Below are 15,221 nucleotides of genomic sequence, written 5' to 3' on the forward strand. Positions count from 1 at the left end.
ATGAACGAACTACTTACTACAGTAGAGAATTATTTTATGTTTTATAGTCTATGCGTACTCTAGCAGCTGCTATTTTTCTTATCAACTGTGAAAGAATGCCTAAGAAAATTTTGATACCATTATGTTATTCATGTAATATTTTTTGAACGTCCTTTATTTTTTATTTTAGTCTCTTTACATTTTCTCAATTTTTTCAAACTTCTAAGTATTGTAATCGACCATAATGAGTTCTTTAGTTAGACTTGCTCAAGTTACTAAAAAAATTGTTCGCCCGATGCCATTAGTTCAACGACATATATCGACCTCTAAAAAAAATCAAGAAGTGTGCGTTACCAATACTGAACTAACTGAACATGAACCAGTAATATTTTGAATAAATATAAATCATTTTAATTTATTTTAATATTATCTATGCTTATACAACAAAGTCTGCAATTAAGTCAAATTCCTAATATTTTATAAAGATATTTATGTTTAATAGACAATTATTCTTAGAAGAGACTGGTTATTCCTTGATCATTTTTTTCTTTGACATTTCTTTATAACCTTTAATATTTAATTTTTAAAATTAAGAAAATGTGTTCATAATTTTATAATTTTGTAATTTATGAAAACAATTATTTACTCTTACTACTTAATAAATTAATACTTAGATAATATTAATAAATACAAATAATTACCTATGAGGCTTTTAGTTTATATGTATTGTAGTTCAACTAATGCTAGCAATTAATATTATAATTATGCCATTTTGGCCCTAGATTTCAATGTAGCACATTTTTATTTTGTTTGCTCTAGGTAATGCATTTCAAGTACATTAATTGTTTCATGTATCTGATACATCAAAGTAAACTATTCTTTTATATTTTAAGCATTTTATTGAGAATTTACTCGATACCCTGGATTAGTTAAAAACAATTTCTGGGTTTTTATTTTTCAGGCATTCTACACAATTGGTATATTATTATTATTTATTTAAGTTATGATAACAGCACAATGCTTTTATATTAATTTAAAACTAAACATTATAATATATCTTGTATATATATACAATTGTTTCATATGTTAATCGTGTTTTTGAAATTTGGACAAGTATTTAATGGATTAATGTACCGTCCAGGCTACCAAGTTCACTAGACTATCAAACTTCTACTGTAGTTGTTAATTCCAGTTGAAATTAATTTATATCTCTATGTATTGGAATATATTTTTGGCTAGAAGTAAAAACTGAAATACAGTGAAACGTCTAAATACTGGACGTCTTGGTCACAGAAATAAAATTATAATATATTTTTTAAATTAGTTATTTATATTTTATTCGAATAGTTTAAGGTAACTATTAACGAGAGAGTTTTTGGTCTAAAGATACTTTATTGAATTTTGTTTTGCGCATAGTCATTAAGGGTTCTGAATTAGTTCTAAATCTTGAAAATCAGTTGACAAATTTGTAGTTAGTGAGAGTTAGCCAATGATATTACAGTACACCTAGTTGATTACATAAGTCATATTCTTAAATATAATTATGCTATGATTTAATAATTTTTGATTATATATTTGTTTAGCAAAAACGTAATTGGCAATCATATGGCTTTGAAAAAGATGATGAGACAGATGACTTGAATGCCATGCACGCTACTGGTTTTTTCTCAATCACTCTATGTATAGTAGGTGGTATATTTATGTTCGCATATATGCCAGACTACAATTATAAGAATTGGGCAGAAAGAGAAGCTTTCCTTGAACTGAGAAGAAGAGAAGATCAAGGCTTACCACTCATCGATCCTAATTACATACAACCAAATTTGATACAACTACCCTCCGAAGAAGAATTAGGTGATACTGAAATAGTAATTTAATATTATTAGTATCATAATGTTATAAAATACCGGTTTTCGTGTATAGTGAATATAATAAGATGATTTTCAATAAAAAAAACAAATGTAAATTGTACAATGATAAATGTATTTCTTTTCCAGGTCTATAGAGCATAGACTAATAAATTGTTTTATTATTCATTAAAATGATACTTTTTTTTATGTAATACCATGTGATACATTTCTGTAAAAACTAATCCACAAATTCCACATGTAACCAATTCATTTATGTTGTGTAATTCTCGGTGTTGTTTTAGAGTAGCTAATTCATTGAATATATTATCACATAGTACACATTTAAATAGTTTATCCCCTCTGTGAACTCTAAAGTGAATATCCAAAGCACATCTAAAATATTTATAAATTCAAATCAACAATTAATTATAAAATATTGTTCTTAAAAATAATATACTTTTAATTACCTAGTACGAAATTGACCTAAACATACGCCACACATAAATCTCATTGGAACATCATTATTTCTAAACTCATTGTAGCATTCTGGATCATCAACAAAGTCTAGTTCTGGTTCCCACATCATTCCTATGATATCGTTGTCAGAAGATGCCAAATTGTTAATTTTAAAATGTCCATGTATTTTTGTTGGGCTATCTCGATCATTATTTACTTGGATCGCAAAATCTATAAGTTTATTCGGATTGAATCCACCTTGCTCTAAACCATAATCTTTATGTAATGATTTCATTATTGCTGCATCAATTTTTGCTCTATAAAAACAAAAAATAATTTTTGAAATTTTGAAATAAAAATCATTCGTTTTCAAAGTACTTACCCATAATCTAAAATGCACTCGCGATCATCAACATCATTGATGTTCATAATGATTTTTAAAGTATTGATCAATGCACAAGTTTCTTGTTCTTAAACGTGTTAGCAAATGAATAATGTATGAGAAACAAGATTTTTTCTATTCCCGTAAAAGACGCACCTATTGAATCACAATAGGGGTAAAATTACATGCTCAACCGTGACAAATTTTATAGTTTTGAAGAGGGTAACCTTTTTTTTCATGAGGTATTTTGAACCATAAAATGTTTCTAAAGGATACTTTACAATGACCAACGGTCAGTTAAGCAATTTAAAACGAGGTCAACTTATTTTGTTGTATTTAGATAGGTACTAATAAAACTGGTCGAAAGGGATTACTTGCGAGTTGCGAGTTGTTTTGTTCGCAATCAGTAGTGAATAATGACAGCCTTCAAGAATTAGTACAAATATGAAACAATGATAATAAGAGTATATAAATACTTCAGTGCTTGGATTGGGAAAAAATAAGAAAGAGATGCATAAGTACGAAAAAATGTGAGTATCTGGATAATATTTAAATGCAATATACCGTATTGATTAGAATATAATTAGAATTTAGAAGGACAGGTACGTATAAAATATTTTTAAATAAGGACTATCTCCACCACCTCCCCACTCTCTTCATGACCCGTTAAATGTAAGTAAATAGGCGGAAAAAAGTCCATGCTAGTGCTATGCAATTGTACTATTTTATATTTTTTAAATATTTTGTTGATTATAATTCGAAAAACATAATTCAATAATACCCAATAGTAGGTACATAATAATAATAACTAATGACCTCGTATCTGATTTTTCTAATATGAATAGTAATTTAAAAGAATTGTACGTCCATTTTTCAATTTTTGTGTATCCTACGGAAGCGTTGAAGGGCCAACCAAATGTTTTTTTTGTATCATAACTATGGATTATTACAATTTTTAAGTCGTTATTCTGAATTATAACTCGTAAATATGCATTGATCAACTAATATGTGCCCTTTGCACAACTCGTAATTACAAGTTGAGTTGTTCAGCACGTAGGTAATTTATTGTAATTATATTACGCAACTCAAAATTACGTGTAATTATAATGCCCAAAACACGCATTTCGATGAAATAATTTATTTTTTAGATTCTTTAAGTTTTTTTTCTAAATTTGATAAATAATACTGAAATACATTTTTGAAAAACGTCTGCAATATTCCGTCCACTACATAATTTCCAAAATCCACCATACTCAACAACATATTGATATCACCCATATGCTATCCAAAGTATGATTTTGTCGATATCGAAACTATACTCCATTTAAGCTAAGAAGGAATCTCGGCGGATGCGGTTTTATAATGTTAACGTTCGCTTAAAATTGAACAACCTATTTTAGATTAGACCAATACCATGCACAGTTCACACTATATAAACCGAGGGGATAGTTTTCCGTAAGCGTTCACAATTGTATGCGAACATTCGTCAAGACACCGATATAATTTTTTTAATATAATTAATTTTAATATTTTTTTGAATGGGTACTTTCACACTGGGCCAATGACCGCAGGTTTACGAAGGCAAATTGTCATCAGCCTATAGAATTTATACGTTTTTACTTTAAATTTTTCGATTAAAAATGATAATATATACTTATGAGTTATGATGAATAATGAATATGACTTAGGGCTTGTTTTTATAAAAATACCATGAGAAAATAGACGTACGTGAAGTCAGCCCACCCACTTACATATCAGCCTGATACGCCCTTTGATTATATTAATAATAGAATTTATAATATTAATTCTTTTATTATCTATGCAGACGCCCGTAGTTTTATAGGACGCGGCGCCATCGCACATAGGTTGGTTAGGTACCTGTGTTGTTAACATTCATGAGAAAACTAGAAAATAGTGAATACATGCAGTATGATATTATTATGATTATCTTCTGCTTGTGAACTATTTTCAGAATGGCGGCGGACAAGAGCTTCAAAACTTTATTTATTACGTTAAAATGGAAAATAATGAAACAATTTAATATCATGGATATATAATTATTAATTAAAAATAAGAATAACCAATAAACATACATGCAAAAGAAAACATAAACGAATTGCTTACTAATATTTTATCATAGTTTGACTTCGACATTTTGAATTCGGGGTACCAACATTGCACCCCATATGGAAAAATAATCATTTGAGGATTAACGACTTAATAGCTACAAATTCTGATTTTGCGGTTACAACTTACAAATGATTACCAATTTGTTACTAATTTTTAGTATGGTCTGACCCTAAAATTTTGAATTCCGGGTGCCAGGCTGATGGACCTATAAAAATCTATAAAATATATACAGATTCATATCATAAAATCATAAATATGCAAAATAATTTTTTTTACAAAAATATAACACTATCCAAATATATGTACACCAAACTTTATTAAAAAACAAACAAAATAATATTTTTTAATGGCATTGTGAAAATATAATTCGGTACTAAAACAGCCCAATTTTTTATAGGTACCTATATTTAATATTTTTCCAGCATCACTAATAATTTAAGAATTATATTAATTCAATTTACCGGCTATAGTAATAATTAGTAAAAACAATATAAAATATCCTAAACTGAAATACCGTATCCGGACAGAATCGTTTTCGCATACAATGATTTGATATCGTTGAATTCAAATTTAATACCATCCATTACAGCGACCTCTTAGACACCTAATGTACAGCAGAGCGACATCCACTTACCCACTTTTTATATTTTATGTATATAATATTTTATACTTCGAAAACATGATGATGGTGCCCTCTAAAGAATCATCTTTTAATGAACTAATTATTGTGATAAGTTTTTTCCTTTTTTTTTTAATGATGTTCTTTCACATAATTTTTTTAATCAGATGCAATCTGGTTTTCTATTTCAGTCGTTTGTTGCATGCCAAATACCCAAATATTTTAACCATAGAAACGACTCTACAAGTGCGTTTATCGACATTTTTAAAATGCATTTTCCCGCCTGTACCCTTTTTTCTCCCAATCGAAAAACCGGATACGGGTGGGAACTGTTGAGCCCAATACTCCCCGACAGTGCCCATCATAATAGTTGCAATGTTGAGGAAGTTATATTTTTTTAGCAACTAAATTACAATACGAATTATAAGTTATATACTAATCTAAAAATCGACTACTGTGACTTGAGTCTTGAATGCAAATATTTGGTCTAAAATAAAAGTTTAACATATACCTAGTTATAATATCAAAATATAAAATAATGAAATGTGAAAATTCGAAGAAAATTCCCTATTCATGGATGACGTTTTCCATAAAAACAAGAGTAATGTTCGACGTAAAGAAAGAAGCACAAACGCTGTTTAGAATAATGTTATTAACAATATTTTATGTTTTCTTTTGCATGTATGATGTATGCTTATTATTTATTTTTAATCATTACCCGATTATGATCAATGATATATTATGTTTGTTGTTTATTGTTTAGTGATATTCTATTTTTTCATGTATTTTTTCTTGTTTTTCCGTTATAATGTTATGAATAACGTTTTGAAGAACTTATCGAGTGTTAATTTAGACAAAAATGATATTAAACGTCTGTATATTTGAGCTAACCAAGTCAGAGCGGTATCAAAAGAAAGCTATTGACTTCCTCTTGAGTTTGGTGAAGGTTTGAAGTCAATAAGTTTAATAGAAAGGACGAGAATTTTAAAAATGGTGAAATTTGATGAATTATCAATAATGTCTGTCATCATTATGAAAATCGTCAGTAGCTCTCAAGCAGAAGAATTATAATAATATCACACTGTGTTCAGTATTTTCTAGTTTTCTCATGAATGTTAACAACACAGGTGCCTAACCAGGTTTCTGTAAAATTAGTTATTGGTGTCTCCATAGATAATATACAAATTAATATTATAAATTCTATTATTATCAAAGGGCGTTTCGGGTTGATATAGTTAGAGCATTGAGTTCTACCCACAACTGGGTTCGAAAACAGGAATGAGCACTTGGAGACCGTACATCACCAACACCGTAGAGAGACTTACTCACTTTATAAACCATAATAATAAAATAATACTATTGTATGATGAAATATTTATATAGTTACATATTTTTCGGTGGATTTTTTTGGTGTTCCCGTGATTCCATTTATGGGCATATTTAGTTTCATTATGAAGGAAGTGGGCACAATTTATAGAGCCGACTCGATTGAAATAATGATGACTGGCCATGCATACTCAAGAGCAGTAGGCGTGCATATTATTTAACTTAATTTTCGCTAAGAAAAATATTTTAGATGAACTTTACTTAAAACACTATATTTTTTATACAGTTAAACGTTTATGTAAGTTTTAGTGGGGCACATACATATCAGATATGACCATAGTCCATATAGAAAGCATTCATGCAAGGGGTCATGACTTACAGTATGAATGTATGCTCATTGACAAAGCATATAGTAACTAGTAAGTGTAGGTATGCCGTTTTGCCGAAATTCAACTCTTGTCTTTCGGTGAATTTTCAAATTCAATTTTATTATTTTATGTGAAAAATGTGTTCGTATTATCATTTATCAAGTGTCAACCCAACATCGTTCGACCACAGAAACAGAATATATGAAATTTATATATATTTATATAATGTATAATATTTTTATGTATTTATTTAATTTATATATTTCATATATTCTGTGGAAGGATTTTATTGATTATATCAATGTATCTTGATCGTACGTAATGAATATAAAAATAATAAATATATAATTATGTACAAATGTAAGCCTACCTATAATAATTGTTCTAATATACCATTTTGGTGTACAACTAGAAATACATTTTGTCTAAAAAAAAGTAATCGTACTTAAATTCAACACTTGAAAAATTTGAGTAATTGAAATTGTATATTCCTATCGACAATTTTTATCGAGTTCAACGTTAACGAGTTATGAGAAAAATGTCGGGATGCGTAGATTTCACCCCTTTTTTGGGGGGGATGGAGCGATACGCACATGGACAGGGGTTAAGCTCCAGGATTTTTAGTATGTTCATTGAGAAGACACATTTTAAGTGTGTACCAAAATTCAAATCTTTTTTGTCCATTTTTCATCTAATTTGACTGGGGTCTGGGACTAATAGTTGACAATTATTGTATTATAGTATGTAATATGTATCGATGGCTACACGGCAAAAAAAATTTTATTTGGTTCCCCTAGGCATTGCGTAAAATCTAATATCGATACCAACATAATCGAGGTCAATATTAATGACCTCGATGTTTGGTGAAAACGTACTGTTTAATCAAATATTGTTCTGTGGTATACTGGTATACATAGACATATATTGATATTGTTTATATATGTCTATGGTACACTGACTATAATCAGTAATCACGAGATAGGTTATTTCGTGCTATTGCCGTAATCATCAAGTATCATTTTAATATATCATTTATCAATCGTTTGAGAGTAGAACTACAACTACTACACCGAATACTGGCAGTAGTACACATTATACAGTTGTACGGTACAGACGTACAGTATTATTTCATAGTCATACTGATTACGGACGGCAACAGACCTGGTGAGAGTAAATCGTAAATGTGTTAGTTACCTGGTACTTAATTGTCACTAAACGGGTTATTGGTGTGCGGTCAAGTTAAGAATTAACATTTTCAGATTTTTTCGAGGAAAAATGTAGGTACTTTGATTTTTATAAAATATTTGATCTATTTTCGCTGTTACAAGCTTAATTTTTATAAGTCATGTTGCTGAATTATAAAAGTTCAATCAATTTTTTAATATAGTTATAGCTCATTACTGTACATGGGATTATGGAATAAAGTTTATTCACTTCCTGTATATTATGCCACTGTTTTAATATTCGATATTTGATCCATATCAATTTGGGTTAATCTGTAACCTAAAATTCGGTGATTTTAATTAAAGTAAGTGGAGAATAGTGAGATCATTTTATTACTTCATACGTTTACATTTGTTTGTAAATGTTATGTAATATAAAATTAAATTTTCATGATTTATCAAGAGAAATATTTTTACTTTTTGTTTAGTTATTGTATTATTGGCTATTCGAATGTAATGAGATCAAATCATGGTGGAAAACTCAGTGAAAGAATGGTTATCAGAGTTTGCCACATTGGAAAAAGACGACTGGGCAACATTTGCTATAACAACATCACAGAATAAGACGCTTATAGAATCAATATATGCTGTACTTGATGATATTCATAAATATTCTAAGGTAAATTTCATAGCGAGGCAATATGTTTTTTAATTATAGCTAGTTTTAATAATATAGTTAATAGTGTTAATTATAATTACAAAATAATGTAATTAGGTACTACAATAATATATTTTATAATTTTTAGTTATTATAAATCATAAAATTATAATATATTTCTTCATGTTTAGAATAGGTACTTTTTTGTTTAAAATAAAACAATAGTACTATCAACTCAAATAATACAATTACCTTAACATTACGTTGTAGTATTACCATTGAGTTTATTATGTTGTATGTTTTTATATTTACAATGATATACTCAATGCTGTTAAATTGCTGTCTGAATAAAAAATATATATCTACTATTGAATATTAAAATAAAATTAATGTAAACTTATATCATATAAGTCATGAATAAAATGTGATTTATAATGAATAATAAACCACAATATTTTCATTGTATATTTATTCCCATAATTTCTAAAAATATATTTAATTATTATTTATTATCTTAGCCTAATAGAAAAGGGGGTTTATTACTCTTTTATATATTATGTATAGAGTTGTGAAGTGACTAGATAAAAGACTTCTGAGTGATTAAATAAAATGGTGGATAAAAAATGCATCAATTAATTCTGCAAATCATTAAACTTATAACACTTTATGTATGTTCATAATCCTTAATAACTTAATCAATTATATATTAATTTATCAATTTATTGTCCTATCAAGTATTTTGTCACTTCCTGTAAATCTGGGCACCAGAGACTCAATAGAAAGATTTGTAATTTAGTTTTATCAAGCTAAGTGCCTGCAGGGTGACTTATTAATCTTAATCATATTACCTCAGCAATTTTGCAATAGATGCATTACTTTTCCTCTGTCTCAAATATTCTTATTATATGTATTTATTTGAATAGTTTGTACTGTTAAGATAGGTAGGCACTATCCTGAATATACTATTATAATTTATTGTACAATTAATAAAAATATTTAAAAACTTACAGCAATTATACCTGGGTATTAATTATATTATTATGAAATTACCCAAACAATTAATAGGGATTAAAAAATAAAAAACTTTAAGACAATTTTTCTTTTATGTTGAATTTATTGACCAATTTTATATTGTGTGTTTAACAAAAATTTCAATTCATTTTGCAGTTAGTTGATCGTATTTGTGGTGCACTTTTTAATTGTTATCGAACTGAAGAAACAGATTTACATTTATTTGTTCTACTATTTATACCGCACTTAACATACAGTTATCTTAATTCTATTGCCCATGTTGACAAGCAAGTAAGTAACATTAGTATTTTTATATATCCTACAAATTTTTTGTGGTTCTAATTCTGTATTTTTATTTTTTACTATTTTAAATCTATAGGCAATGATACTTATTTAGTATAACTATGTATATTGAAATATTGAATTTATTTTATAAATTTCAGAAGAATGTATTGAGAATAGTTTTTTAAATGTTCATATTTTTTTAAGAATTTGGCATTTATCAATACATTATTTTTTTATTATTATTTTGTTATTAGAGCTGTCGTAGCATTGAAGCATTACTAATTGGAATTTACAATCTTGAAGCTGTAGATGAAAATAATACACCTAGATTTATATCATTTCGTTTGCCATCATTAGCTCAGCCATCTATTTACCATGAAGTATGTATTTTAACTATTTACTGAAAATGTAATATACCTATTAAAGAATAGGAAAATAAATAACTAGCTAACTTATAATTGTTATTTATTATTGTAATATTAGTTTACCTATTTAATGTTTAGCCTAGTAGTTTGGCTCCAACTTCATTAACAGAGACTGCCATTCGTCGCTTAGAACAAAGAGACACACACCCAGTCCGCCGAGGGCCATTTAATCAAATTGAAAGACTATCTGCGTCTAATAGAATGGAAGTTCTTAGTAATTTATATTTCATTTACTACAAAAATTTAAACCTCCTGCCAGAAGTATATGATCCATTTGATCGTTTTTATAGAGTTACATCTAAGTAAGTTTATTTATTGTTTAATATTATATCATGATTTATCATTTTCGTCTTACTTATTGTTATAGAATGGTTACTCAGGGTTATTTCAATAAGCGTTCAACATCATTCAGTAATTCTGATATATCAACATCAACAACATTACCACGTATCCCACTTTCTCCCAAATTCTTGATTCATCTACTCTACTGCTTATATATTTCAATGTAAGTATTATAGCTATATATACTAAATAATAATCACGCCTGACTATAGACAGTAATTGTGTATGCACTGTGCCAATGCCTTCCTCTTGTTTACCCTGTAAACTCCATATGAACATTACTGTAGTCTTTATCTATTAAAAATATTGATACCAAATTCGAAGATAAAATTTACATTTTGCTTGGTATAATCTGTTTTAATCTAAATTACTTTCATCAACATTTATTGAAAAATAGCTAATTTACAAAAAAAATTAAACATTATAAATGTTAATAAATACCTTAAAAATTGTTTAATATCTAGATAACGCTACTATAAATATTAAGTGACTTATGACCACCCACTGTGTCATTAGATAGGAAAATAAACACATAGTTGCATAATTCAAAACAGAATTAAAATTGATAGAATTTGAACATTTTAATTGTTTTCATTTGTATTCTGTTTATAAAATCTCCTAACTCAACATCAAATAAATATTCCATCTTCTACAACCATTAAACGTTAATAATTTTTTTATTAATTTTTATCATAAATGTTATTAAAGATTTAACTGTGGAAAAGCGGAAGCGTTGCAAGCTTTAGAAGATATTTATTACCGTGCATGTTACAGTTGTTATTGTGAAGTGATATTATTAGCAAATGCAATTAAAAATTCTTGTCAAGGATTTTTTGAAGGTCAGTTAAAGTAATCAGTTATATTGTTTTGATTTTTATGTGTAAAATATATTTATTTTATAAAAAACATTTAGGTGGACAATCAGCTAACGTATCATCAGTGGGTACACCTGTAAGCAGTAATACTTGTAGCACACCAGTATCTAAATCAATGATAACAAACGCATCATTTAGAACTAAAAAGTTACCCGGTAATAAAATAGACAAATATTTTTCTAAAATGTATATTTAACACACGACCATACAAAACAACTTGGTGGTCATTTATTTAAGTCATGATAAATGTTTGAGTATGTGCAAAGCAATAGTTTTTCTGATTTTTTAGATACTTTAAAAATTGTGTTTCTTGCAGAAAAGTACATTCCTGACACTGTTTATGCATAGGTATCAAACTAATAGTTTTAAGCATTTAAGTCTTGTATTTTCTTCTCAGTCAAATAATATTTTTATACATACATTTTTAATGGCTTTGTACTTTTGAACATTTATTTGCATATTTAAAAAAAATTATAACATACAATATATTTTGGAGAATGTTGAATGCTTAGTGCTGAATACTGTTACAAAATCATTTAAATTTCAAACTTATTATTTTAGATGACATTCCAATTCAAAATATTCAAGGAACTTTTGATGAAAGTTCTGATGCTGCTGCAAATTTATCATCAATAACAGAAGAAACTAATGATTTAAATAATCCAAGTGCTGAATCAGTACCAGTTAAAAGGAGTTTACCAAAAATCGCTGCTAATTTTGGCAAAAAAACTGCTGAAAAAATAGCTACTGCTGTAAAAAATTCAGGAAATATAAAAACTTCAAAGTTAAACACTCAAAATGGTTCAGACATTTATGAAACTGACGAAAGTGGTATAGATCTAGCTGGGTCTGACATATCTGATTCTAAAACTGGTTTAGGACATGATGATCGTTCTACTATGACACCATTATTAAATAGAAGAAATCCCAGTATGTCTGTTGAATTAGAATCTTCTAGATCAATTCAGGTAATTATTTTACAGTAACTTTTTATTTTACTCTACTAAATATTGTTTAATGTACCTGATGATAATTTCAATTTTTCTTAAAAAACATTGTTACATGTACGATATTGTTTAATACATATTTTCAGATGGGTGTAAACGTAAAGTGTTACAAAGAAAGATTCCATTAACTTATAAGTTATAAACCCTCATTCTTCACTATTCATATTGGTAATACTATTAATGTCGCATACAAATTAATGTTCTAATGACATTCGCTATTATTGTTCATGTGTATAAGTTGTTGTAGTGCTTAATATTATTGAATACTAGTTTACCTTTAGTTGCATGAATATTTTTAGTAGTTACATATTTACTACTTTGTATATTTTTTTTCTTTTATTATGTACTTCAATATTTATTATTACCTTTTTTCAATGAAATTTATAGTATGATTGTAGTAAATACTCAATAATTCCCAAGACGAAATACTGATTTATTTTAAAATTTATTCCAACAAACGTGTGAATAATGATACTCTTTGTTCATTACTTGTTAGTTAACTGGGGAAATAAAGTAAATAGTCATTAACATAGTATATTGATCACTTGATGTATTTATATTATATTGAATAATCTGGGGTTCAGTTCATTATTTAATATTTAATACCGTATACTCATGATACTTATTTAACATATTTTGACATGTAATATACAGTATATTGTGTATAACTAAATGAATATTGGAGTTTCAAAGAACTTCACAGTCAAACTATAGTTAAAAATGATCACATAGAAAAAACCCAATCTATTAGCATCAATTAGAATCAAATGGTGCATAATGGAAATAAAGCATGAATCGTGAAATTTGATTTGTAGCATATTTTAAATATATAAAACAATCAATTTCTTAAAAGTTAATTATAAGTATTTAAATTAATTGTTTGCAATAAAATTTAATTAAGAATAATATTAGAATTTATAACAATCAAGACAATATTTGCATTCAGTAATAATGAAATGTTTTGATCAAAAATAAACATTTAGGTTTTACATAATATTATACTGACTATTTTTTATCCTAGTTGTCAATCATCGTCAGCGTTTAAATACTTTAAAATATTGGACCTTAATTTTTACAGTATAATAAATGGTGTATTTTTTTAATTTAAGTATTTGATGCCAAAATGTATTAGAGTAAATAAATGGATTTGTAAACCTAAATTGTCTATGTTACAGATGGAGAGTACAGCTTTATGACTTGCAATACAATTATTTATTATATTGGGCCTATGGACAAGGAAGTTTGGTTTGGTGTGATTTTCTTATATTGTATCAAAATTATTTAATAGACCTAGAATTTTATTGTGATAATCAAGATTAAATGTTTATATAATTTTATCTTATACTGTATGTACTTAATTAATTTTAATCTTATTATTGAAATTGTTATACTGTACATTAATAACCAATGTTATAATTTAAATTAAAATCTTCAATAATTTAAAACAAACATTTTTTAGTTTTTTTACAATCAAAATCTTAAGAAGTATCTATATAGGTACAAACTCGTCTCTAGCTATATACAAGGCCTACGTTGCTTAAGTCGCATACAATTTACATAATAGAAGGAGACAAAAATTAATGAATATCGGTGAAGAGCAGTAATACAATTTTTAATACCTAGACTGGCCAGTATAATTTTATGAATATATAATACCTAAATAACTAGTGTTAGATCATAGGGATTATTATATTATATACTTTATTACTATAAATATGAGTAAAGGAATTAAAGTCAATAAAACAGTTTAAAGATTTGAATAATTACTGAGACGATTACAATCGTACAAACACAGTTAGAGTTTTGTTGGAAAATTGAAAAAATAAAATTAATGTTTAGGAATACTATTCAACTTAAGAGTGTACAATGTTGTGTCTGCACAAGACCTCACACCTCACCAACTGAAACCACTGCCTTCACCCACCTGTGAAACATCAACACCAGAAACAATATAAACAATGTTAGTTATGTCATGGTTCATACCACCAGTAATGATTGCCACTGACTAATCAACTAAGGGATCAGGCTACATACAGCAATCAGTCCCATACGCGAGAACCAGTTTACTCTTTAGTTGAATAAAGAAATTTCAAAAGAATGTATTACTCTATTAACATTGTACTCTATATTTATTAGTTACAAAATTAATAATTTTGTAATTTAATTAAATACAAAATATTTAAAAATAATACACAGCAAAAATATTTCTAATACTTTTATTTGTATACAGGGTCTTATAAAAATGAATAAAATACACAGCTTACTGAAAAACTTATTGAACATGTACTATATCTAGTTCTACTTTCTATACTATACTGTGGATTTGAACAAGATATACATCATTA

General features: G+C 27.3%; 3 protein-coding genes across 5 annotated transcripts; 2 read left to right on the top strand and 1 right to left on the bottom strand.

The window, feature by feature from the left end:
- The first annotated feature begins 85 nt into the window (after positions 1-85).
- Positions 86-2,021, top strand: LOC111029398 (NADH dehydrogenase [ubiquinone] 1 beta subcomplex subunit 11, mitochondrial). Its single transcript, XM_022308381.1, has 2 exons — positions 86-361; positions 1,563-2,021. Exons 1-2 carry the CDS (start codon positions 224-226, stop codon positions 1,854-1,856), a joined length of 432 nt encoding a protein of 143 aa, XP_022164073.1. The 5' UTR covers positions 86-223; the 3' UTR covers positions 1,857-2,021.
- LOC111029397 (zinc finger protein 813-like) lies at positions 1,942-3,289 on the bottom strand. Its single transcript, XM_022308380.1, has 3 exons — positions 2,668-3,289; positions 2,297-2,602; positions 1,942-2,222 (listed from the first exon to the last, which is right to left on the bottom strand). The coding sequence occupies exons 1-3, from the start codon at positions 2,712-2,714 to the stop codon at positions 2,009-2,011; spliced, it is 567 nt and encodes a 188-aa protein (XP_022164072.1). The 5' UTR covers positions 2,715-3,289; the 3' UTR covers positions 1,942-2,008.
- A 4,803-nt stretch (positions 3,290-8,092) lies between these two features.
- On the top strand, positions 8,093-14,317 carry LOC111029399 (protein FAM126B). 3 transcript variants are annotated; one of them, XM_022308383.1, is made up of 12 exons: positions 8,093-8,391; positions 8,498-8,638; positions 8,762-8,952; positions 10,099-10,233; positions 10,482-10,607; positions 10,731-10,954; positions 11,020-11,157; positions 11,703-11,833; positions 11,908-12,024; positions 12,431-12,837; positions 12,963-13,044; positions 14,052-14,148. In XM_022308383.1, the coding sequence occupies exons 3-11, from the start codon at positions 8,803-8,805 to the stop codon at positions 13,002-13,004; spliced, it is 1,470 nt and encodes a 489-aa protein (XP_022164075.1). In that variant the 5' UTR covers positions 8,093-8,391; positions 8,498-8,638; positions 8,762-8,802; the 3' UTR covers positions 13,005-13,044; positions 14,052-14,148. The 3 variants fall into 3 exon arrangements, with proteins under 3 accessions (XP_022164075.1, XP_022164074.1, XP_022164076.1); XM_022308382.1 differs by having other exon boundaries at positions 8,093-8,387; XM_022308384.1 differs by lacking the exon at positions 12,963-13,044 and having other exon boundaries at positions 8,095-8,387; positions 14,052-14,317.
- Positions 14,318-15,221: the final 904 nt, after the last annotated feature.

The sequence above is a fragment of the Myzus persicae genome, unplaced genomic scaffold (genome assembly GCF_001856785.1).
Source record: "Myzus persicae strain clone G006 unplaced genomic scaffold, MPER_G0061.0, whole genome shotgun sequence".
Taxonomy (NCBI): domain Eukaryota; kingdom Metazoa; phylum Arthropoda; class Insecta; order Hemiptera; family Aphididae; genus Myzus; species Myzus persicae.